The sequence below is a fragment of the Hibiscus syriacus genome, unplaced genomic scaffold (genome assembly GCF_006381635.1).
Source record: "Hibiscus syriacus cultivar Baekdansim isolate YM2019G1 unplaced genomic scaffold, ASM638163v2 tig00111105_pilon, whole genome shotgun sequence".
NCBI lineage: Eukaryota > Viridiplantae > Streptophyta > Magnoliopsida > Malvales > Malvaceae > Hibiscus > Hibiscus syriacus.
This window is the reverse complement of record NW_024062987.1, coordinates 3611371-3636113: the sequence shown is the minus strand read 5'-3', so window position 1 is coordinate 3636113 and position 24743 is coordinate 3611371. Positions and strand designations below refer to the sequence as shown.

Below are 24743 nucleotides of genomic sequence, written 5' to 3'. Positions count from 1 at the left end.
AAATGCGTGATAGAAACTTGGTTACTTGGAGAATGATGATTAGTGGTTATGCCAAGAACACTTACTCTGACGAAGTTGTTGATTTTTTTTCAAGTTTTGAAAGGAAAAGGTATTAAAGCTATTGAGACGATTATGGTTGGTATGATTTTTTTTCTTATGCTCATTTGGGTGTTATTGGATTAGGTGAAAAAGCTCATGGTTATATCGTTAAGAACAATTTGAGTTTGAATGTGAATCTTGGGTCTGCTTTGGTGGATATGATGCAAGATATGAGTGTATTGAGAAAGCTATTAAAATTTTCAAAGAAATGCCTGAAAAATATGTTCTTAGTTGGATAGCTGTTATTGTTGGTTTGGCAATGCAGAGAGGGCACTTTGGTTCTTCTCGGAAATGAGGAAATCAGGGTTAGAAGCTTGTTCTTTGAGTGCCGGAGAAATTGAGGTCCCCGATTTGGGGTGCGCTTTAATGAATAAAATGATATTACTTTTATTTAAAGTTTAAGAGATGACTAGTCAAGTGAGGCGATTTTTTCGATATATTACCGGTGACCGGTAATATTATCGATCTAACACCGGTCAGACTATATTTTTTGATCTAACACCCTTAACAGTAAAGCACGTCCCCTGCACCGCGTTATACGATGATTTGGCGCCACGTGGGGTATAGCGCGCCCCTTGCACCGCGCTATACCTGTATATCTGACACGTGAGGTATAGCACGGTGCAGGGGGCGCGCTATACCCCTAATTACTGACCCCTCCCGTCCCCATCCTCCTTATAAATATCCCATCCTCAATCACTTTTATCACACCAAATTCTCTCAAATTCTCTAAATTTCTCTCAAATACTCTATTTTTAAGGTATATTTTATAATATTTTTACTATTATGTTTTTACTTTATTTAATATTTTACTAATATAATTTTTTTGCAGATATATAATGGAAGGCAGTCTACTTCGCTCGGATAGAAATCATATATCTTTACACTTTGCTGATACGGTAATATTTTAACGTTTTAATTTAAATTATTAGTAATTTTTAGTTATTTATTTAATGCATGATTATTATATTAATAATTAAATATCTCGACACTTTGCTAATACGGTAACATTTTAACGTTTTAATTTAATTTAAATTATTATTAATAATTAGTTGATTCATTTAATGCATGATTATTAGATTAAGAATTATTTTTTTAATTATTTATTTTTAGGAGAAAAATCGTGTATTAGATCATTTTATTAGGAATCTTAAGTTAGTGATACCCAGCCGTGTCTTGCCGTATTTAGTAGAGGCTGGATTCGGTTACATAGGTAGATATCAGGGTCACTGTAAGATAGAGCCAGACCTGATTTCTACCTTAGTAGAACGGTGGAGGCCGGAGACCCACATATTCCATCTTCCGTGCGGAGAGTGCACGATCACGCTTGAGGATGTTTCTATGCACCTGGGGCTTCCGGTGGATGGAGATGTGATATCGGGGATAGCTTCCGGTTATTGGATTGCTTTGTGTCGGGATAGTCTAGGACGTGTCCCGGAAAATTTTATCAGAGGTAGGATACTGATAAATTGGTTAGATGCCAATTTTCGGGAGTTGAGCGCAGACGCCTCTGAGGATGAGGTTAAGATGTATGCACGGGCATGCATACTGCAGCTGATAGGAGGGTTGCTGATGTCGGACAAATCGCGTAACCTAGTTCACTGCATGTGGTTGCGATATATTAGGTCGAAGAACCTATTACTTGCACGCCTTCCCCTTGAACTGGAAGGCATATCGACATTGAGATCGAAAAAGCTCGCAGTCGAATGCCTCCCCCTAGAGCTTGAAGCCATCGCGTCAAATGGAAACTGCACAGATGGTTGCGTCGATGGCATCTCCATATTAAGGTCAAAGGGATTTGCAGATGAATGACTTCCCCTTGAACTGGACGCGATGTTTCCATACGGATTGTTCGTTGACCTACCTCGGTACATATCGTAAGGAGTTGCAGATGAATGTCTCCCCATTATGGCATTAAAATCATTACACATTACTGTCGTCGTGCTGTCAACTTGATCAACTTGTTCAGTCAGCCCATAGTGGGAGCTTAATGATTGACCCCGAACAGCACACACTTGAAAAAAATGTGCATACATCTCAATAGCGGCGTCTGAATAATTACTTTGAGCTTCAACCATCATTTCAACATCATCATTGTTCGAAAGTTCGAATGCTGTATAAGTTAATGGCAACAATGATGTTGGAAATTTATACTGCAACGACGACACTCTTCTACTACTTCCAACATGAATCTTCCTCGAAATCTTCGTTATCAGCTCCTCAAGAGTTATGTTTCTCTTGAATGATATTTTAACACGCTCATTTGATACGAAAACAACGTCGGTTTCATCTTCTCGAATTTCACCATCATAATAAACAATAGCTGAAAGTCGCGCCATTATTTGAGTTTAAAAGTGCGGCACTATTATATCTGCAAAAAAAATAAATGAAACAAACATGATTTAATAAATTATATATGAACGAACATATAACACAATGAAATTTTTACACATCAACGTAAATAAATTAAATAATATAATTTAATATTATTACATGCACCGCAAAACTATTTCGACGTACGCTCTCGCTTTCCAATTTTACAAACACAAAAATTAATTGAAAATAATTAGTATAATATTTTTTCATATAATCATAATAAACAATAAATATAATAAAAAATTATAACAAAATTACATTATAACGAAAAATCGCACGAACTTCTAAATAAAATATGAGAAGATTGCCAGAATTATTGACTCGTTGACGGAATTGTTGTATTAATTTATAAGTTGAGAGGAGAGATGTGAGAAATTAACCGGCGGAGAATGGTATTTATAGCGAGGAAAGTTATACAAAATGCGGTACCTGCCCCGCGCTATATAAAATTATGTCAGGAGTAAAGGTATGTCGCAGTACCTGCCCCGCGCTATATAAAATTATGCAGTAAAGGTATAGCGCGGTACCTGATCCGCGCTATACCCCTACGTGGCGTATAGCGCGCTGCAGGGGCCGCGCTATACCTACGTGGCGCCAAATCATCGTATAGCGCGGTACAGGGGGCGCGCTTTACTACTAAGGGTGCTAGATCGGGAAATATAGTCTGACCGATGTTAGATCGGTAATATTACCGGTCATCGGTGATATATCGGGAAAATCGCCGTCAAGTAATGGTCCAGCTCAACTTTCCGTCATTCATATTAATGACAGTTAACAGTGAGCGATCAATTTGTAACAAATCGATAACGTTAGTGACTAATTTATTACTTTTGAAACTTCAGTGGGAAAAATAAAAACTTACTTAAACATTAGTGACCGTATGTGTAGTTTACTCTTAAAAAAATTAAGTTCCAAGAATTTATAATATTGTTTCTTAGAGGTTTATAATGTCAAATTGGTCCCTTTAATTGTACCTAAATATCATATAAACTTTTGTTTCTAATTATAGATAAGTAAATCATTATTTAAAAATTGTAACAAAATAAGCCATTAAATTATACATTTTTATATCTGACTGAAAGTGGGAGCACATTATTTTTTTTGTCCTCACAGTTTTGTAAGACTTTATCCTAATTAATCTGGATTGATTTATCTTGTACATCTGATTTTGGTAGACTAGTCTCCCAATAAATATTTTTTATACACATAACTCAAACTTAAAATCTGAAATGAGATCCGAAAAGGGGAAGCTATTTGATATTAAAAGAACCAATTTTACGCCACAAAATAATTTATACATTTTGCGGGGAAAGAACGAGTCAAAAGCTCTATCCTAAACCCATGCAAAACTAACAAAAACCCTAATTTTAAGCCGAATAGAAGCATTAGATTTCACGTATAAAATCATCCCTGAACTCTCCTCCTCCTCACCTGCAGACAATAAAAACAAAAAACAATTAGTTTTTGTTCAACAACTTAAGGCAGGTCTCCCACAACAACACCATGGACATGAAGAAGATCTCTTGCGCTGTCATCTTTGCCGCCGCCTCTATGAGCACAGTCATGGCAGCCGGCGTAGCAGCACAAGCGGCCACCCCAAGTTCAGCCCCAGGTGCCTCCCCAGTTGACCACTCATTGGGTGGCGCCGCACCAGCTTCCGCACCAGGCCCTGAAGACAGCGTTGCAATCTGCACCTTGCCTGCTCTTGGGTCCTTGGTTGGAGCCTTCCTTGTGTCTTTCTTTGCTTAAATATATAAATTGTATATGATAAAAAAATATTATATATATGTATTGGAGAGCTCAAATTCGATTACTTGTGTTGAAATGATTGAAGATTAATCTCTTCACTTCATTTCTCATATGAGAATTTGAATTACTTGTGATATTTTGCAATACAAATTTATCCGCATTATTATATTTGATTCCTTGTCCCTTTTTTCATCGTCGTTCCATTAATTCTGGCCATCGTAGTTGTGTTTTAGAGCCATCCGGTTTCGATTTATAGTGCTGTTTCCAAGTTTTGACTGGTGTGATCTATTGTCAATTGTATTTTCACACAAATATGACATATAAATTATTGCAAATTACTGGAAATCTTTTGTTTGCATCAAAATTACCAAAAGATAATTATGTATATTTAGTTCCATTGATTGTTAAGGATGAGTGCGCAGAAAGAGTGGTGTTAATAGGAGGACAAGTTTATGGACTTTATTGTCGAAACAACTTTTAACATTGTTAGCTCAGGTTGTAAAATCGGGTAATCGTTCAGGTTTCAGTCGGATCCTGGCAGGTCGGGTAAAATCGGATACAGGTCAAGTAAGGTAAATTTGACATCAGATCCAGAGGTTCAGGTCAGGTCAAATCAATTCGGGTTATTTTCAAGTTGATTTGAAACCATATCTAGATTGGGTTCAGGTCAGGTCATTTTCAGTTCGGATCGTTGTCAGTTCAGGTCAAAACAGTTCAGGTCCGAAGCAGTTAAAAAGCAGGTTAATTCAGGTTCGGATAAACTTCATGCGGATCTCGTTCAGATCATGTCACATCATTGGCAGATAAAATTCAGGTCGAATCTCTATCAGATACAGATTGAGTTCAAATCGGGTTAATTTTTATTTTTGGATTAATTATTTCCGTCTTTCGCGAATGTTGAATTGCAATTTGTAATTGTATATGATTTAGAGTAAATTACTAAGAATATAAATAATCATGGTTCAATTTTATGAAAAATACAAATTTAATAATTAAATTGAACAAATATAAAATTACAAATAAAAATTTAAATAAATTAAACAACATACATTGATGAGGGATCAAATCAAACTAATTTTAAATTGTGAGGTTGAAATTAATAAAAAAAAAGTACTAAATTATAGCCATTTAAAAAGATATGGGCCAATTAAAAAATAGAATTAAGTAATAAGTATAGATCAATTTCAGATGCAAATAAAATTTGGAGGACTAAATTGAACAAATATGAAATTACAAATAAAATTTTAAATAAATTAAACAACACACATTGATGAGGGATCAAATCGAAATAATTTTAAATTGTGATGTTGAAATTAATACAAAAAGTACTAAATTATACCCATTTAAAAAGTTATGGGCCAATTTAAAAATATAAATAAGTAATAAGTATGGGTCAATTTAAGATGCAAATAAAATTTGGAGGACTAAATTGAACAAATATAAAATTACAAATAAAAATTTAAATAAATTAAACAACACAGATTGATGAGGGATCAAATCGAAAAAAGTAATTTTAAATTGTGGTGTTGAAATTAATACAAAAATGTACTAAATTATACCCATTTAAAAAGTTATGGGCCAATTTAAAAATAGTAATAAGTAATAAGTATGGGTCAATTTCAGATGCAAATAAAATTTGGAGGACTAAATTGAACAAATATGAAATTACAAATAAAAATTTAAATAAATTAAACAACACACATTGATGAGGATCAAATCGAAATAATTTTAAATTGTGATATTGAAATTAATACAAAAAAGTACTAAATTATACCCATTTAAAAGTTATGGGCCAATTTAAAAATAGAAATAAGTAATAAGTATGAGTCAATTTCAGATGCAAATAAAAAGTGGAGGACTAAATTGAACAAATATGAAATTACAAATAAAATTTTAAATAAATTAAACAACACAAAAGGGATCAAATATGAAAAATATTGTAAAATGGACTAAATTAAATTCATTTTAAAAGTTGAGAAAAAAATTAAAACAACTAATATATATATAATATAAACTATATAGTTTATGTATAAAGTATATGTATTATATATATAAACTATATAGTTTATATATATATATTATGTATAAACTATAAATATTGAACTATATAGAAACTACATAGTTTATATATGAATTATATATAAACTATACAATTTATATTTATATATTATGTATAATTATAAATAATATATATTGTATAAATTATATAGTTTATTAATATAAACTATATAGTTTATGTATATAGTATATATGGTTTAGGGTTTATAGTTTAGGAATTAGATATTAGGGTTTAGGGTTTAGGGTTTATATTTATATTTATATAAACTACATACTATAATTTATACTATTTATATAAACTATAGTTTATATTTATATACTATATATATGAACTATAATTTACATGTGAACTATATATATACTAAAGTTAATATTTATATATGAACTATAGTTTAAATATAAACTATATAGTTTATATACTAACTATACTTTACATATAAACTATATAGTTTATATACTAACTATAGTTTACATATAAACTATAGTTGATATTTACATATGAACTATAGTTTACATATGAACTATATATAAAAACTATATAGTTTGCATATGACCTATATATATATATAATATAGTTGATATTTATATACTATATAGTTTACATATGACCTATATATATATACTATATTTTATATTTATATACTATATATAAACTATATATACTATATAGTATAATTTACATATGAACTATATATAAAAACCATATAAACTATATACTATAGTTGATATTTATATACTATATAAAATAATTTATACTATAGTATATATAAACTATATAATATATATAAACTATATATTATATAGTTTATTAGTATATATAAACTATATAATATATATAAACTATATGGTACATATAAACTATACATTATATATATTTCATTAGTATATATAAACTATATATTATATAGTTCATTAGTATATATAAACTATATAGTATATGTAAACTATATTAGTGTACTATATAGTTTATACTTTATAACCTATAGTAAATAAACTATAGTTTATATTAATGTACTATATAGTTTATAGTAATGTTAATTATCTTAACTATAATTTATATTAATATAGTATATAATTTATTTGTTCTTTGTTCTCCCCTTTTGGTTTCTTTTTTCAACTACATTTTAATGTCGTTAACTAGTTATCGTCCGAGTGACAAAAGAAATCTAATGTATTAAGTTTAGTGAGAAAATTGAAAAGATTTAAAGTATAGTGAGTGAAATAAGAGACAGAGTAAAATTTACTTACCAAATTTACCATTTCACCACTAAATAAATACATGGGAAATTCTGTTGCATTTGAGGAATCAACTAAGGAAGGCGGGAGAGAATTGAAAACGAAACCAAACACGCGCGCGAACTTTAAAAAGAAAAACCCACTAAGTTCCGCCAATTAGGAATCTGAAATGGCGCCTATTTCAATCTAACAAACACAGCCGTCCACGTGTATCTATACCTACACAGGTAGACTCATTTTTAAGATTTCCCATTCTTGTAGAGATTTCCCTATAACCTCGAACCAGCTTCGCTCTTGAGAAAGATCTCCGAGTATCGAGTTATTTTCCCTTTTAATTTATTGTTTTCAGCTAATAATGAGTCTTTCGACTAAGCAGAGTGTTAATAGAGCTATGAATCCTTGGGTTCTTCATCTTCAAAAACTGGGTCTGGAGCTTAAATGTCCTCTCTGGTTTGTCTTCTCACATTCTGTTCATTTTGTTGTTGTTTGATTTGTATTTTTTTTAATTTACTGTTATCTGAAATGTTATCTTTTGCAGTTTGAATTTGTTTAAACGGCCATTGTTGATGCCGTGCGACCATCTGTTTTGCGAGTTAGTGCTATCTCTCTCTGTATATATATTCATTTCTGAAAGTTTTGGTTTTCATTGCTTAGTTTTCATTTTTTTAATTGTTACAGTTCATGCATAGCCCGAACTGAGTTTGGATCAGAGTGCTCTATTTGCAAATCTCAATGTGCAGATCGAGGTGCATTTCATTTAACTGTTTCTTTGTTTTCCCCCCTTAAAAGTTATTGGGAGCTCAATAAGGTTAATATTCGAGGTTCTCTCAATGGAAGACCAGTCACAGGAGATGAATCATTCAGTTCAAATGTTATACATGTTCACAGCTCATGTATCGAATGGTATTTTACTGAATATTTTATATTTTATAATATTAAATTAAAATGGAAAATGTTTTTTCTTACGAGGATGAAAGTTTCAGTGAAATGCCCCGACAATGTCTTCAAATGCAGGACACCTCAAGTGTATTATGTTGGTGATTCTATTAAGAATCTTAAGGCAGAACTTGCAAGGGGTGCGAAGTTGAAGTGCAGCAGATGTGGACTAAAGGGGGCCTGCTAATGATGTCATGCCAACTGAAAGGTTAATAATCAATGAAAATGTCTTGGATATCTTTCAGATGTATATATCTTCTTTTCTTTGCATGCTTATTGAAGGAGTTGATATATCAATTCTTTTTCTAGATTTTTCTAGTCATGGATAAAGACTGATTGAATTGTCTGGAGGGTGAACTGATTGTAGTTCTGCATGCATTGGTCAGCTGAAGTTCAACACCTTATGGGGCCAGCCAGAAAATAAAAAAGATTGGGTTTTCTGTGGATCTGCTTTGTCTCCAGAGGAGAAGGTAAGATTAGATGAAACTCATTTTGTTTTGACCCATCTGATGATATTTTTCAAGCATTGATTTCTTTTAATTGATCTTGTTTGGTGTTAAAAGTTTGAACTTTCATGATTGATCGAGTGGATGCTTTCTATCTAATTTGGAGATTCTTTCATGATAGGCTATCCTTAATAGCCTTCCTTTCACAACAATTGATGGTATTTGTTTATTTATTGTTTTACCTTGTTGCAGTTCCTTTTGATCAAGTTTGCAAAAATGATTGGCGTAATTGTAACGAAGTCTTGGAGGTCGGATGTCACTCATGTGATTGCTTCTACGGATGAGAATAGTGCATGCACCAGGACGCTTAAAGTTCTCATGGCCATTTCAAATGGGAAATGGGTTCTTAATATAAATTGTAATGCAAATGAATTTTAGCTTATTTTCTTTTCCTTTGTTGAATGTGTGATGGTTAATATTCAATCATTATCGAACATAATATTTACCGACAAGTGAGTACGTATATGAGTACATTTTGTTATGTTGATGTATTCATATTCTTATTTCCTATTGCTTTTTTATTTGTAAATTTGTCATTTTACCTTATTATTAGCTTGTTGGTTCATTAATTTTCCTGTGACAAGCAGAAAATAATGCTCTTTGTATGTTTTAGAAATAAACTTTATTCAAACAAAAATGGAGGGATTACTTTTTATTAGTTATTCTTTAGCTAAATATTCTCCTTAATCTCGAGTATGTTTCTAGTTGTTTCTCAATATCCTATGTGGTTCTTATTTGTTGAATCTCAATGTAGGCTTTACCCTTTGAATTGTAAGGGTTTGGTAAAGTCGAAAATAATTGATACTGTTGGCTATTGAATTCCCTTTGGCTTTACTATTGATTGTATGTTTTATTAATGCAAGATGCTTGTTGAATTGATGCAATGATGCTTGTTGAAGGTATATTGATGCTTGCAGGTTGCTATTCTATTACTCATTCATGCTTGCAGGTTGCTATTCTATTACTCATTGATGCCTTGTAAATTATTGTTGTTGGTGTGACTTAAATCAATTTTTGAACTTTATAAATTCTTATTTAAATAGTTACTCATATGGAATTATATTAGTGGCATTTTGTTTTTTTAAAGTTAGAAAGTTGCCCATAATTAAACATGTTGACAACATTTTGATATAAAGGCTCGATGATGATATTTCTGGTAGTATAGTTAGGCTTTTAGCCTTGTAAAACTTTAGCTATAAGATTTGAGATTATTTATTTCAATATAAATTTATTTTGTTTAGTTGATTTTATTGTAATTTTAGTGTTTTCAAGTATAATAAAATTAATTTCATTTATAAATTTTTTGTTTTAGTATTTGTAATGTTATTCAAGTTTCAAATATTTAATAAGTTCAACATTTCAACTAATATATTTTTATTTTAAAATTTCAAGTTAAGTACTTAAATTATTAATCAATTTTCACATTAAAAGTAAATTAGATTTATGAATATTTTAACTTAATTAATATAATTTAATAAAATCAAGTTCAATAAGAAAATATTTAAATTTAATTTAGTGATTGTAAATAAAATTTATAATATAAGAAATATAAATAATATAAAGAATTGAAATTAATATAAAATCCAAATTTAAAATATATAAATTATAATTAATATAAAACTAAATTTCAAAAATTAATCATATTAATTTAATTATAAGTTTATTATAAATTTAAAAATAACATAATTATATTAATTGTAACTTCAAGTCAAGATAATATCAGATCATTTTAATAACATGTCAAATCATTTACATGTTGAGTCAATTATAAGTCATGTTCAAAACAGGTCGGATAATACTAGTTATTTACCAGGTCAATCTCGGGTTCGAGTTCTTATCAGTCGGATGCAGTTCAGGTTTGAGTATCATATTTTCGATTCAATTCGGGTTCAGGTCATTCTCAGGTCGGGTTCAGATCCACAATTTCTAGGTCCAATTCGGGTTCAAGTCAACACCAGTTTCGACTCGAATCGATTTCGGATCACCACAGAACGGGTCAAAAACAATTTTAACTTGAGCCTGTTTCAATCAATTTTACAGGTCGGGTCAACTTTTTAAGCCTCGATGCCTTTAAAGTTTGAAGCGTATGTTGGGCTCACTGCAACCTAGTTAATCAACATGTTACCTTTAAGACCGTTAGGTAATATCTCTCCATATCAAAACTTTTTGTTAGAAAAAGGTACCATTAATTCAATAACGATATAGAAAAATAATAATAAATAAATCATTATAAAATTAAAGAGATAGAACGAGTATATTGTTTTAAGATTGTTGACCGAAGTAACAAATTAAGACAAAATCAAACAAAGAAGTTAAACTTCATAAAGTAAATCAAAATTAAATAGAAAGAAAAATACTCTTTCATTTTGGTCAGTTGATATCGAAATCAGTTGAGGCCTGTCGCTACACAATTTTCTTTAGACAGATTTTCAACAACTCCTTTGGTTCTTATGTTTATTGGTTGTCTGTCTCACAGGATAAAACAACATGTGATCAGTTACAGTAGCACATCTACAAAGATCACAAACTATCTTTACCTTCGACTATTACCGAAAAACTAGTGGAAGAGAATATTTTCTAAGAATGAGAGAAAATATTTTTCAAGAGAATAAAAATTATTCAATTCTGAGATGTTTACACTTAGTTTTAATCTAGCATGTTAACTCACTATTTATAGGGATTTTCAAGAGAAATTTAATTCAATTAGATATCATTTAATATTCAACTTTAAACAAATAATAATATATTTTAATTTGAAATGTTTAAAAGATAAAACTCCTTTTACTATTCAAACTTAATAGATATTATTTTAATTTGAAATATATAAAATTATCTTTAATAGTGAAAGTTAGAAAGATAACAAATATTTTTTTAAATTAACATATTCAAAGAATAATTATTCTACTAATATTCAAATTAAATAATATATTTAATTTAAAATAATAAAAAAATATGAATTTAATATAAATATTAAATTCATCAATTAAATTCACTTTTTTTCAATACTTCTTCATAAATGTATTATATTATAATGATCTAAGGGTGCAACTTCTTGAGTGATCTCAATGATAAAAATAAAATGTGTTATTGTCTTAGAGATTCAGGATTTGAGTAATTGCGTCTACATAATGTGTTTACGTTATCAATAATAATAAAAAATATTCAGCTGTCTATGTGTCCCTCACCTCAAACCTTTCAATAAGTGCAAAATGGACTTTATTATCAAAATCGTGCTTTTTTTGGGCTACTCACCCAAACACCGTAGTTATCGATGTTTCTCGTATGCATAAACAATTTGGGTGGGACATTAAGTAAAATGATCATAGCACATTGGCAACATCAAAGGTTTCGTCGCGGGTGTTCAGGGTTTAAAATTGACGTTAGTCTCACAACTTTCCGGATTTGGATTCAACCCTATCCTCTCTGCCAAAGGGGTGTTTCCATCTGCACCCAACAGTAGGAATGGACCTAGGGGAGCGGGTGGGGCGATCACCCCTAAAAATCTAAAATTATCTTATATTTTAATTTTTTTTATGTATTTTCTATTGAAAATCTATTTTCACCCCTAAAATTTTATAAGTTCAAGTTCGCCTCCTAACTTAAAATCCTACGTTCGTCCCTACCCAACAGTCTTGTTCAAAATTACATAAACTGGTTGATCCGAGGCCCTCTCATTTGTTTTATAAGCTCTTTGGCAAAGAGCTTTGCAATGGCAGAGGAACAAACCAATCACCAATCAGGACGATAGCAAGTGAATCAGTCAGACTGGCACCATCTTTATCTGTGAGGAAAGGAGCAAGTGATAGCTTTCAATGTTGCTCCTCCTCTTAAGGAGCAAGTGATAGCTTTCAATGTTGCTCCTGCTCTTAACAACTCAACTGTGTCTCATAGCTGGTGTAAGCAATAAAAGAAGTGCATCTAGAGATGGCAGAAAACTTCGAACCAGCAGCTTCTTTGTTTTCGAAAACCTAGTTTCAGATAATAAATGAAAATAAAATTGAAGTCGAGCAAAAACAATGCCCCACTTGTTGCCATCCTAAGTGCAACCAAATCCTTTCATAAAAGAAACGTAGATAAGACGTGCAAATGGACCTTTCCTTTTAACTAGAACAAAGGCAACATTTTGTAGCAGTTAAGGCAATTCGCATCCGGATAGTTAAAACAATGTTTGCACTTTCCATATTTCTCACATCCAAATTTACATAAAGAAATCTAGGTAAGACCTAATGCCGCTTCCGTTTTGATTTGTTGGAGGCCTTTCGGCTTTCAACTTTCCTCTTTGTAGCTTCAAATTCTTATTCAGTGGGTTCAGACTCTGCATTTCCCCCATATGTGGACACCAGTGATGAAAACATGGAATCAAATGGGTCTTTCCTCTGATTTCTACGCTGAGATATAATTGCAAGTAGATCTGGTTCTGGCTGTTTCATCGATCTGTTTAATAAACAAAAATGAAAAGAGGCGCATATTTTCGAATCAAAATCAGATGACGTAAACATATTAAAATTCTAAAGGAAAAACCCATTACAAGACTCACTTCCCCTTCCTCCTCGAGGGACTCGTAGGTGGCTTTATTTCAGAAACTTTCTTTGCCCATTTCTTATAGGCTTTGGTTTCTTTCAAGTCTCCTACACAAGAAAGAAACAACTTGGGGGGGGGGGGCGGGGCGGAATCTCATCTCATGGAAAATACCAAACATCAAGAAAAGCTGCAAGAATGATGCAGATTCTCGTTTTCCTAATTTGGGAAACACAGGAACAGTCAATTAGATCATTCATTCTTAAACCGAAAACACATATAGAAGTGGAATCAGGTTGAAGTTAGAATTCGACAAGCTTCAAAATGATCCTACAATCCTAATTTTTGCAGTTTCAGGCACTAGTGAAATAATAAACGTCGCTCACCCACTCTTAAACAGCAACATAGCTACAGAATGTAATCCATGTTTCGATTATAGTTTCTGTAAATATTTAAAAAATGTCACTTAAAAGTAAAGGTCTAAAGATCTCACCATAGAGGATCCAGAATTTATCAAATTGACTTTTGCTTATCCATCTTTTAAATTGGAAGACAAGGTAAGAACTGTATTTAAGACTTTAATTGTACTTCTAGAATGGAAAATTTATAAGCCAGCTAATGAAAATAAACTCTGGAAGAAAGCCTCACCGGCAGCTATTGCCTCATCAAGCAAGTCCTTGAAACGGTGTGAATCAAGCTTGGGACCCGAACAAAGCATTGAACAGAAGAGCCTATCAAGACAGCAAAAAATATCAGAATCATTCTCGAAAGCCTAAAGGAAAGAACAACACTCTGCCTCTCTTACTTATTCATTTTTCCCTTGAACTTCTTATAAAGATCAATCAAACCTTTCTTCTCCGAATCAGATCCCCTGTAATTTGCTTCAAACTCTTCAATATCAGCATCGGTGACCTGAAATCGATTCAACCATTGTTAACAAGATGGAATGGTAAGCCAAAGTACAAATGACATAAACAGAAGAGGAATCAACAACATCCCCCGCAAGATCCTTATCAACGAAATCAAGAGAAAAATGTTAGAAGATGATAAACTCATATGGTACTAAATTTCACAAATGGACCAATTTGAATTGAATAGCATATAAAACAATAGGAAGCCTAGGAGATTCATTTTGTTTTACATGAAAATCATGAGAGACCAAACAGTATATTTCCACATCCTGAGGCATTTGCATAGGCCTGAAACATATTTACTTACTGCGTCATCAATGCAACCAGTTTGTTCGTACGCTGCCCGTTTCTCCTCATCACCGAGAATTGATATAACCTTTTGCCCGCTCTCCCGGCAAGATCCCTTGTAATTGTTTGAGTTGTATTTTGTGGATCGAATCTCTATTTACATCATGTCTTCGAGCTAGTGTTTAAAACATTATGTTGTCAAGACAGTGCTTGACAGCAACGATGGTGTCAGTCATCATCATTAAAATGTGATTTAACCATATCTCAGTTAGCAATTTAATGTAAAACTTAGACTATTTTTAATTTTTTAATTAAAAAAGACTAGTTTAGAACATATAAATAATCATGTGACTATTTTATAGCTTTTAATAGGTAAGAGACTCATCAAAGCAATGCCTATAGTTAAAGATCATTTTTGCAACTTTTAAAAATTGAATGTCTCAACAAAACAATGTCCTATAGTCGAGAGACTATTTATATACTTTACCCTACGAACTAGCATTTCGCACATATGTATTACATGAACAATATCTAATTTACAATAATTTGTCCCTTGTTGATTTTTTAAAAGTAAAAAATTTTAAACTTTGACTATGATTATTTTAAATATTTTAAATAATTAAATTATATAAAAACATATATTTAAAAACTACTAGATTAAAGCATTTTAAAATATATTTTTTATTAATAATAAATTTTAAATAATAAGGATTAAAAATTAAAAATATAACAAAAAAATAATGAGGCAAAAATTTAATGGACAAAACGAGTATAAGTTATATAAAATTATTAAAAAAATAATTAAAATTATGAATTGTTTTTTAAATTTTAAATGTGGTAAAATAAAATAAAAATAATTTTAATAAATTGCAATTGATAAAACCTTCTAATTCGATTTAGAATAAATCATATTTATACATCTAACTAAATGATATCAAATTAAATCAGATATTTTAACAGAAAAATGTTTCAGGTATAAGATTATATGTAAGATTATAAATTTGATAAATAAATGTTGATGAAGTGATATAAATAAAGAGTTGGTTAATGATTTATCGGTGGGGCATGTTTCGGAATAGTTGGCGCGGTAATTTGAGAATTTTATTGGCTCCTTCATAGAGTTTGACGCAATAGCTATCACTTTAGGATGCATAGGGTATATGCAGATTCGGGTGGTACTTGACGTTCGCAAGCCCCCAAGAGAAAGAAGAAGTTGGCTTTAGCGAATGGTTCATTTACTTATGTTTCGTTTCAATATAAAAATCTTCATTAGGACATGGTGAGCTCTACTGTCAGATGCGGATCCTGAAGGATGAAAAAGACATGATGCCACAATGGGATATCTCAATTCGAGCCCCGCCAAGGCTTAAGGGGATGTTAACAAGTATATGGCTGCGTGAGAAAAAGCAATAGTACTGGTTTGATTGGTGCAGGGGAGGGGAAAATGATCGTGCCTCGTTCTGTCTCGGAAACGGGGTTGGGGACGAAGCAAAGGGTGGAAAAGGTTTTTCCAATGCAGGTGGCGGACATGACTTGAGAGGGGAATTCGGATGTTGCGATGGTGACAGTTGAGAAGGAGGATCGCATAGAGAAACAGAAGAATATGAAGAGGTAACAGAGTGTTCCAGCAACTCCGAATGTGTCGACAGAAAACTTAGTTGGAGATCAAAATAAGCCTGTCGTCACAGGTTGGCTGGTCGTAATGAAACGCCTATGTTGAAACATCCGAGGTTTGGGGATCCCTCGAACGGATCGACATATTCGGCATATGCTACGAGACACAAATATTCTTGTAGTATTCTTTATGGAAACGAAGCTACAGAATTCGCGTATGGTAAAAGTTCGACAGTCTTGCGATTTTTTAAATGAAATTGAAGTTGAACCTAATTATACTCGGGGGGTTATATTTAGTGTGGAAGTAGTTGTGTGATGTTACTTTACGCTCTTTGTCAGGTTCTCACATAGATATTCTGATTATGAAAGACAATGACCTACTTGGAGATGTATTGGGTTTTATGGTGCTCCGGAGGAATGTAGGTATACTGAGTCATGGGATCTCTTAAATCAATTAACTGATTTGTCAGATATTCCATGGTTGGTAATAGGCGATTTCAATGAACTTATGTTCTCTTTTGAGAATGAGGGAGGTTTAGTGGGTAATGAACGACAAATTAATACTTTTCGAGAACCGATCGACTCTTTTGGTCTCTCTGATGTAGGGTACATAGGGCAATGGCATACATGGGAGAGAGATAATATGGCTGCCAATGACATCTCAGAAAGGCTTAATCGGGGACTAGCGGATAATTTATAGCGACAACTATTTGTGGACTTCTTCTTGAACCATCTTTCTCATTTTTTTTCTGTGATCATTATCCGCTTCTCTTATCCACAATAGGAAGAGGGGCAGTTGTGCATAGACGGCACTTCAAATTTAAAACGTCATGGTTATTAGAAGATACTTGCAATAAGGAGGTTATTCGGTTATGGAGGGTGCAGTTTCAAATAAATTGAGTTACGTTTGTCACAGGTTGGATCGTTTGTTTAAAAATGTTTGCTGACTAAAGTGTTTGACAGTCTTAGATCTTCAAAAGCGATTAGTTGAGTTGGTTGAGTTAGCTTCTTTAGATGATGTCTTTGGGGAAATAATTGGCACGACATTATAAATTAATTTGAAAGCTGGTCGGCAAGAGTTATTATATTGGGAACAAAGAGCGCGAGCCAATTGACTAAAAACGACGATAATAACACGATCTCCTTTCATCGTTTTGCATCTCAGGGGAAGCACACGAACAAGATCTTTCTTTCTGGAATCGGAAATGACACTCGAGTTGAAAGATAGTTGGGCCTTGATGCATTAGTAAGAGAGTGTTTTCAAACTCTTTTTAAGTTCACCACGTCAATGGTGGATAGTAAAATTTTGGAGGGGATCGCCTCTTGCATTAATAAGGAGGAGATTTTTTCGCTGAGCCGTGAGTTTACCACTGTATAGGCTATTACTGCGATTAAATCCATGTGCCTTTTGAAAGCATTGGGTGAGTATGGTCTTCGGGTTTTATTTTGTCAACGGTTCTGGCACGTGATAGGTAATGAAGTTTGCATTGGTCTTCTCCAAGGCCGACTCGATATGCAGTCTATAAACCATACCCATATAGTTCTTATCTTGAAGGTGGGGAACCCAACCAGATTAACTTAATTCAGGCCAATAAGTCTTTGCAATATTCTCTTTAAGATTGTGTCTAAAATGTTGGTTCACCGAATACATAGTTATCTACAATTTTGTATCGATGATGTACAGAGCGTTGTGTCGGGTCTATTAATTACTAATAACATTATTACTGCCTATGAGTTGCTCTATTTTAATAAAAAAAAAGAGGAAATGAAAGAATGGAAATTTCTCGTTGAAGATGGATATGAGCAAGGCGTATGACCGGGTTGAGTGACATTTCTTTTGAGCTATTATAGAGAATAGGGTTTATGATGTCAGATAAAGCTTATTAAGAGTTAAGTTTGTTTCGTTTTCTTATTCTGTTATTTTTAATAAAATGGCGGGTGAACGATTTGAACCTCAACAAGGTCCCAAACAATGAGACCTTCTTAGTCTTTACCTTTTTCTCATTTGCGGTGAAGGGCTATCAGCTTGGCTAAACTCACGATATAATGCTTTCAAAATAAATAATTCACGAGATAATGCACTCCCCTATATTATTTGCTAAAATAGGGTGAAATCCACAGTGTGGCCGTAGGTCGCCATGCCTTCCGAGCGACCTACTACGTCGCCGGCTTTCCTGGACGTCTGCATGTGCCATGCACGTCCCCAACACTCCAACACAGGTCGCCATGCACTCCCAGCGACCTACAAGGTCACCATGCACTCCCAGCGACCTTGTAGGTAGCCAAGCAGTCCCGGCGACCAAGCTGAGATTCCTTCACGTGCTCCCCCTCCTACTCCCGCTGCATGCCTGCAGCTATCATAGCTGCAATTGCAGCGTGAAATCACCTGCTTCATGGAGAAACTATTGATGCATGCATGTGAACCATTTGAGCCATGAATTATTGGTGCAATTATTAAACCATTGCAGCGTGAAATCAGTTGCTATCATAGCTGCAATTGCACAATTATTGGTGAAATAATTAAGGCAGCCGGTGACACCTAAATTATATATGGGGTGTGCATTATCGTGAGAACATAAAAGAAATAAAGGGAGAAGAGATTGCAGCTGAAAAAAGGGAGAAGAGATTGCAGCAGAAGAATGGGAGAAGAAATTGCAGCCGAGAAAGAAAGAAAGGGAGAAAGGAAAGGAAGAAGAAGAAAGGGAGATAAGGCTCTTGTGAGTTAATTTTTTTATTTAAATTAGTTTATTATTATAAATGTTTAGTTTGTTAGTTTAGGGTTTATGGTAAAACAAAAATCAGTTAATTAGTTGGTTAGTTTAGGGTTATAGGATTGTTAGTTTAAGTTATATTATACATAAATAAAAAATTATTTAATTAGTATGTTTGATAGTTATATAGTTAAAAAATAATTAATTAGTTTGTTTTGTTAATAGTTAGTTATATAAAAAAATTATTTAATTAGTTTGTGGTAGTTAAATAGTTAAGTTATATTTGTTTGTTGAATTTATATTATATAAAAAATTAGTTAGTAAGTTTATTAGTAGTATATTATAATGAAAAAAATAGTTTATTAGTTTTAGTTATATAAAAGAATATTTTATTAGTTGTTTAAGGGTTTAGCATTTACGTTTAACTTATATTTTAAAAAGTTTAGTTTGTTAGTTTATTATATTATAAGTTATTATATTAAAGTTTAGTGTTGTAAATTAGTTAGTTAGTTTATATTAGATTATATTAAATGGTTTTTTAAATATTGTTGTTTAATTTTTTTTATAGATTCATTCCAATGGCTGACCAAATTCCACTGTTGAGGCTTGACAATGAACATATTTCAAGTCATTTGGGAATAATGGTGAATAAAATATTTGTTTAATGAATTATAATTAATAAATATTTGAATATTATTTTATGATTGTGATAATTTTTTTGAAATATTTAATTGTAGGAGGACGAGCAGCGAGTCCTTCGTCTTCGGCTACATAAAGTGCCCAAGCCACACATATTGATAGAAGAAAACTTGCAGGAGGCTGGATTTTGCTATGTAACATTTGTGCGAGATTACAAGTTGGTCCTAGGTTTGATCAGTGCCTTGATTGAGCGTTGGACACCAGAAACGCACACGTTTCATTTGCCGTGTGGCGAATGTACGATAACTCTGGAGGATGTGGCATTGCAACTCAGGGTCCAAACAAATGAGATGCCAGTGGTAATGTCACATGAGTTTAATAATGTGGCACAACTTTGTAGCTTGTTTCTTGGGAAAACGCCCGTATCACCAGAGTGTAAAGGGTGGCGTGTGAGGTTGTCATGGTTGAAGAATGAATTTCAGCTTCAACCAAATAGTACGGAGCACGAAATTATATATGCAACACGAGCATATATATTACAGTTGATTGAGGGTATTTTAATGCCGGATAAATCCGGTAGTTATGTTCACACTCAGTATCTTTTTTTTTTAAGAAATTTTGAGAATAGTAGGCAATATAGCTGGGGATCGGCGATATTGGCGTTCTTGTATCGTGAGATGTGCAAGGCGTCATTAGTCGTGAATGATAATAATACAACAGAAATCGGTGGATGTCTGTTGCTGCTACAGTCATGGGCTTGGTATAGACTTCCGTTTCTGACACCGATTAGTCGGACTGCGATTGACTTTCCGCTTGCCGGAAGGTAATATGAATTCTCTATTTTAATATAAAATATTAATTATAAAATAAAAATGACCATATTTTTGTTTTGATTGATATACAGATGAAGGCATAAAATTGAAGGCACGTGGTTGGTGCACAACAACATTAACGAGTTCAGGCTGAAGATCGACATTAAGGCAAACAAAGAGGTATGTATAATCTGTTATTTTTAATTATTATTTAAATTAACTATATTATTTGATTTAAATAAATTTTATTGTTTTTGTAATTTTACAGTTTAATTGGAGATCATACATGAATGAAGAAATACTTGCGTTGATACCGCACGATATTTTAGATGGTTTTCAATATTGGTGTGCTGTTACACCATTGATCAATTTTGCTTTTGTTGAGATCCAATTTGGGGATAGAGTGTTGAGGCAATTCCACTTCCACCAATCTATTCCGCGGAGTCCATGGGATCATGACCTCCTCCAAATCTTAGATGGTCGTCGTCAGGTGAATTGGGTTGAGACGTATGACCAGCTGCACAGATTTGATGGTCGTCGTAAAGAAAATGTTAATTGGGTTGAGAAGCATGCAACCTACATTAATGCTTGGAACAATAGGACTTTATTCATGCTAACTCTTGACGACATTCAAGACGACGACTTTAATTTTGAGACTTCGGCTTACCTTGCTTATTTTTTGGATAATGGAAAGCCATTCTTGACAACAATTGTAGAGAGGCGACAATTTTTGAGGTTTAAAAAAAGATTTGGTAAAGCTGAATACTATCTACCAAGTGGGAGTGGAAGTTCATCTCAACAACCTGAAGCGGAAATGACCGATGTGGATAATAGCGCACCACAACCGTTCGACGATGCATAAATACCAGAGTTTGTGTAGCCTGATGCATCCATCTACTCTCCAATGTTTTCGTCGACGTATGACTTTGAACACATGTCAGTTCAAATACCCCCAATGAATGAGGAGGATGGGTACCATACTCCTGAGCAACCGCAACGGCCACAACGCATCAGACGTCCGCCCCAACATTATCATTCAACAACACCCCGACATCGGTAACAATTGTAAACTAGTTTGTTATTTGTTACAAATTTAATATTGAAATTAGACTAGTTTTTTCAAACCTTAACAAATTCGACATATTTATAATGATTTTTAGTATCAAATCATTATTATAATTTCATTATTAGTTATGTAACAAAAATATGGTTAATTGAACCAAACATTGTTCATTGTTCAAGTCGTAAATCATTACTATCAAATCATTAATATCAAATTATTAAATATTAATAGTAAATTATTATTACTAATCATTACTAATCACTACTATCAAATCATTAAAAATTAATAATAATTTTATTATTACTAATCATTACTAAATGATTAATATCAAATCATTAAATATTAATAATAATTTCATTACTAATTATTACTATCAAATCATTAAATATTAATAATAATTTAATTATTACTAATCATTACTAAATCATTAATATCAAATCATTAAATATTAATAATAATTTCATTATTACTAATCATTATTAAATCATTATTATAATTTCATTACTAGTTATGTAACGAAAATATGGTTAATTGAACCAAACATTGTTCATTGTTCAAATTGTAAATCATTACTATCAAATCATTACTAAATCATTAATATCAAATCATTAAATATTAATAATAAATTATTATTACTAATCATTACTAATCATTATTATCAAATCATTAAAAATTAATAATAATTTCATTATTACTAATCATTACTAAATCATTAATATCAAATCATTAAATATTAATAATAATTTCATTATTACTAATCATTACTAAATCATTACTATCAAATCATTAAATATTAATAATAATTTCATTATTACTAATCATTACTAAATCTTAGAAATACATAGAAATTCATAGAAATACATATATCATTACTAATGATGAGGCCTATATCTTAGTAAATTAGGACAATTGTTTTTTGAATGGCCTTCACCCCTACATAATCCGCATCTCTTTGCTTGACCATTTGGGCTTCTGCGAAGCATTGGATTTGGCAGCCATTCATCATGATCTTTTCTGGGCCAATATAATTCATTCGGGATCTGTCTGAACGCATAGCTGTAGACATTTAATATCCTACGTAGGTGAAAGCATTCATCAACATAAGTGTATGCGCTTACACCAGCATACATACATGTAGTGACTGCATGAGCACATGGATATTTCCATGCCTGAAAATGACCACAATCACACCATTTCTGTCGTAAATCAACTCTAAATGTTTGGTCTTCTCCTCCGACGTTACGGCGTATGCACGACACGATAAAAGTATGACCAACTCGGTCGAAATTATGAACAACCATTGATGTTGCCAATCGCTCATTTGCTTCCATTGATTCCACCACTATTTATGAGACTCTCTATTTCTTTACCTTTGTCCGACCAAACTTTAGCCAATCTAAAGTACGTCTCTTTCACCACACTCGCAATTGGGAGATGGCGTGTACCTTTTAGTACCGAATTAATTGCCTCAACAAGGTTTGTGGTCATATGTCCGTATCTCTGACCTTCATCGTATGCTTGCGACCATTTTTCCTGCGGTATTTTTGAAGCCCACTTCCAAACACGCTGATCATCGTAAAATACCTTCAAATTCTCCAATCTCTTGTCAAAATTTGGTCGACGTAGTTCGTATCCTGTTTCATAATATATTGTGTTAAACCACAATTAAAAAAACCATGTAAAAAATGCACAAATATTGAAAATAAAACTTACCCATGTTGACTATCTCGCTACGAATGTGTGCGTTATGAAACTAGTCAATACTATTCTTGCCAATATGACGGATACAAAATGTCGGATATGCATACGGAGGTATCCAACGACTTCCTGTTCGTTCAATTGCCGCCAAAATACCCGTTCCTTTATCGGATATCAAGCAAACTCCATCTTCACGAATGACATATTGATGTAGATTGGTCAGAAAGAAATCCCAAGCCTCTGTTGTCTCTCCCTCAACAATGGCGAATGCAATTGGGAAGATATTTCGCTCACCATCTTGAGCAACTGCCATCAAAAGTACATGCCTATATTGACCATATATACACGTACCATCTACTTGGATCATACGTTTGCAAAATGGAAATCCTTCAATACATGCCTTGAATGCCCAAAATAGTCTATGAAATATTTTCTTCTCTGGCAGAAGTTGACCTTCTTCGTCATATGCAGGCATGGTTTGAGACTTCACTATGGTTCCTGGGATAAATCGCTTCATTGCTTGTAGCAAATGTGGTAGCTCATTGTACGATGTATCCCAATCTCCATACGTCAGCTTCATTGCCTTCATCTTCGCATTCCACACCTTGCCATATTTTACTTGATATCCAAATTGGCTTTGAATAGATGCAGCTAACACTGAACAAGATATCCTTGGATCTTTTTCAACCATCGCCTTCATGTATTCACATATTACATCGGAGTCCAATAGTCGGTAGTCTTGTTCGATGGAGTTTCGCAAACATATGTGTGAACCATTGTACCTCGTGATGATCCAAATATCGTGCCTTTAATTTTTTGACACTCTGATCTTCCACTTGCACTCTGGGCTATATTTTACACACTTCGCATATAGGGTTTTCTGGTTGGACTCTACAACATAGACATCAACATGGCATTTGATGCAGTACTCTTTAATCGCCAGGGTAGCTTCATTTTTTCCTCTGAATTGCACCCCAACTGAAAATTCACCAGAATTATCGAATGATTCAGTCATTTGGTATGGAGGTAAATGTGGCATGTCTGGGAATTCAGGTGCCCTCATCGCATCATAGTCTATCTCGTACATGTGAGGAGTAGCTTCATACGGTGTCAGAACTTCATCAATTGCACCTCCACCAAAAATATTTTCGTCGCCGCCCAAAACGGGTTCTTCGATTTCTTCATCTTCACTTGAATCGTCATGAATTTCTCCCCATCGATTTTCAGCGTCAATATCAACAACCAATTCCGTATGTTTCTCGTCTCATACTCTGCTGCTGCAGATGTCCCCCCGACTTCATTTACACTTTCCAATAGTGCCATAAAACTGTTCGGGAACCTGTATGTCGGCTCCTCAAACTGACTATATAAAGCTATTTCAGATGGATTTTGAGCCACACCTCTTGATGACCCAGGAACATCACATATGTTACGTACATCAACAAATAACTCAATAACTGCTATATTGGTTGACTCATGTAATCCAACCATGGTTCCAATATCATCATCATCTTCAAGTGGAACTGCAG

At 32.9% G+C, this 24743-nt stretch overlaps 2 protein-coding genes and 1 pseudogene across 2 annotated transcripts; 2 read left to right on the top strand and 1 right to left on the bottom strand.

The window, feature by feature from the left end:
• The first annotated feature begins 3921 nt into the window (after positions 1-3921).
• On the top strand, positions 3922-4297 carry LOC120153975 (arabinogalactan protein 23-like). The gene has a single exon (XM_039165833.1). It carries the CDS (start codon positions 3979-3981, stop codon positions 4222-4224), a length of 246 nt encoding a protein of 81 aa, XP_039021764.1. The 5' UTR covers positions 3922-3978; the 3' UTR covers positions 4225-4297.
• A 3549-nt stretch (positions 4298-7846) lies between these two features.
• On the top strand, positions 7847-8641 carry LOC120154155 (BRCA1-associated RING domain protein 1-like). The gene is made up of 4 exons (XM_039165966.1): positions 7847-7968; positions 8057-8110; positions 8197-8421; positions 8533-8641. Exons 1-4 carry the CDS (start codon positions 7874-7876, stop codon positions 8639-8641), a joined length of 483 nt encoding a protein of 160 aa, XP_039021897.1. The 5' UTR covers positions 7847-7873.
• Positions 8642-13153: 4512 nt separating this feature from the next.
• Positions 13154-14411, bottom strand: LOC120154153 (annotated as a pseudogene).
• Positions 14412-24743: the final 10332 nt, after the last annotated feature.

Coding starts and splice junctions, on each gene's coding strand:
- LOC120153975 (XM_039165833.1), top strand. CDS start 3,979: ATGGACATGAAGAAGATCTCTTGCGCTGTCATCTTTGCCGCCGCCTCT.
- LOC120154155 (XM_039165966.1), top strand. CDS start 7,874: ATGAGTCTTTCGACTAAGCAGAGTGTTAATAGAGCTATGAATCCTTGG. Junction 7,969..8,056: donor GAGCTTAAATGTCCTCTCTG/GTTTGTCTTCTC, acceptor TATCTTTTGCAG/TTTGAATTTGTTTAAACGGC. Junction 8,422..8,532: donor CACAGCTCATGTATCGAATG/GTATTTTACTGA, acceptor CTTCAAATGCAG/GACACCTCAAGTGTATTATG.